At 67.5% G+C, this 1,627-nt stretch overlaps 1 protein-coding gene across 1 annotated transcript in view; it reads left to right on the top strand.

Moving 5' to 3' along the window:
• Positions 1 to 1,627, top strand: part of EMIHUDRAFT_64778 (acetyl-CoA synthetase) — a gene marked incomplete at both ends in the record, with an annotated part of 9,897 nt that overhangs the window by 2,307 nt on the left and 5,963 nt on the right. Inside the window, 2 exons of the mRNA XM_005777579.1 lie at positions 346 to 935; positions 1,479 to 1,534. Of these exons, the coding sequence (XP_005777636.1) occupies positions 346 to 935; positions 1,479 to 1,534 (646 nt within the window). The remainder of the gene's footprint in view (positions 1 to 345; positions 936 to 1,478; positions 1,535 to 1,627) is intronic.

Below are 1,627 nucleotides of genomic sequence, written 5' to 3'. Positions count from 1 at the left end.
CTCACCCCTCCCGCCGCCTAGCCGCTCGCTCGCCGTCGGCTCGCCCACTCGCGTCAGACCTTCTACCTCTTCGTGATCCGCCCGCCGCCACCCTCGCCTCACCCTCCCGCCGCCTAGCCGCTCGCTCGCCGTTCGCTCGCCCGCTCGCGCCAGACCTTCTACCTCCTCGTGATCCGCCCACCGCCACCCTCGCCTCACCCTCCCGCCGCCACGCCGCTCGCTTGCCGTTCGCTCGCCCGCTCGCGCCAGACCTTCTACCTTCTCGTGATCCGCCCGCCGCCACCCTCGCCTCACCCTCCCGCCGCCTAGCCGCTCGCTCGCCGTTCGCTCGCCCGCTCGCGCCAGACCTTCTACCTCCTCGTGATCCGCCCGCCCCCACCCTCGCCTCACCCTCCCGCCGCCAAGCCGCTCGCTCGCCGTCCGCTCGCCCGCTCGCGCCAGACCTTCTACCTTCTCGTGATCCGCCCGCCGCCACCCTCGCCTCGCCCTCCCGCCGCCTAGCCGCTCGCTCGCTCCTATCCGTGCCACCCTATCCGTGGTCCTGCCGCCACCGCGCCTTCCTCGCTCCTTCCTGCCGCCGCCCTCTGCTCAGTCGTTTGACCCGCCGCCCAATGCTCCGCCGTTCGCTGCCGTGGTCTGCCGCCGTGCCGCCGCTCCTTACCGTGCCGCTCCTTCCGCGCCTCGCCGCCCTTGCCATTTATTCGCCGTCCCTCCTGCCGTGCGTTACCGCCGTGCCGCCGTACCGCCGCTCCTACAGTGCCGCGCCGCCTCCCACACGCACACACCTTACCTCCTGCTCGACCGAGTTTGCGATGAGAAGTGACCCGAGCCGCCGGGTGCCCCGCAGCGGCCTCGCTGGACCAGAAGAACCGGTCCGCGAGTGCTCCGCAGCAGCCTCGCTGAGCCAGAACGTCGGCTCGCGAGGTGGGGTGCTAGTATGAGCCCGACCCAGGTCGTAGTGTTCTTGCTCCCAGCGCTTGCGCTTCGGCGGTTAGTGGTGCACTAACCTCCGAGAAACCCTTCGGGTCGCTCCTCATCGCAAACCCTGTCAGCAGAGTCTCCTACGGGAATGTACGTAAGAGCTACATACACTGAAAAACACTGCAAAACTCGGCGGGGACGCGCGGTTCGTTTGAAGGTAAAATTCTTTTTTACTGATTCAAGATACTGATTCAAGATTTGTGAGTCAAACGCCAGGCTTTCCTTGTCCTCAGAAAATAAGAAAAAGGAACCACGTCCACGCCGCAACGCCGGCCGCAGTGATTACACATGGCCACGATGGGTCCGCGCCGCTCCTTCGCCCGCCGGCCGCCGCCCCGACCAGCCCGCCCCTGTCACCGGCCCGCGCGTCCCGCCTCCTCGCAGAGACAGACGGCAAGCAGGAGGAGATCTACTCCATCCCCGAGGCCGTCTCGTCCGGCTCGCACGTGCGCGGCATGCACAATTACCTCGCCACGTGGGAGCGGTCGGTGGACGAGAGCGACGCGTACTGGCTCGAGCAGGCAAAGTCGCGGCTCACGTGGACGGTGCCGCCGTCGCGGGCCTGCCGTGGTAACTTTGCGGAGGGCAACATGAGCTGGTTCGACGACGGGCTGCTCAACGTCTCTGTCAACTGCCTCGACCGGCA

The sequence above is a fragment of the Emiliania huxleyi genome (genome assembly GCF_000372725.1).
Source record: "Emiliania huxleyi CCMP1516 unplaced genomic scaffold EMIHUscaffold_26, whole genome shotgun sequence".
In the NCBI taxonomy this organism is placed as follows: domain Eukaryota; phylum Haptophyta; order Isochrysidales; family Noelaerhabdaceae; genus Emiliania; species Emiliania huxleyi.
Note: the sequence above shows the minus strand (reverse complement) of the source record. Positions and strands in the feature narration are given on the sequence as shown.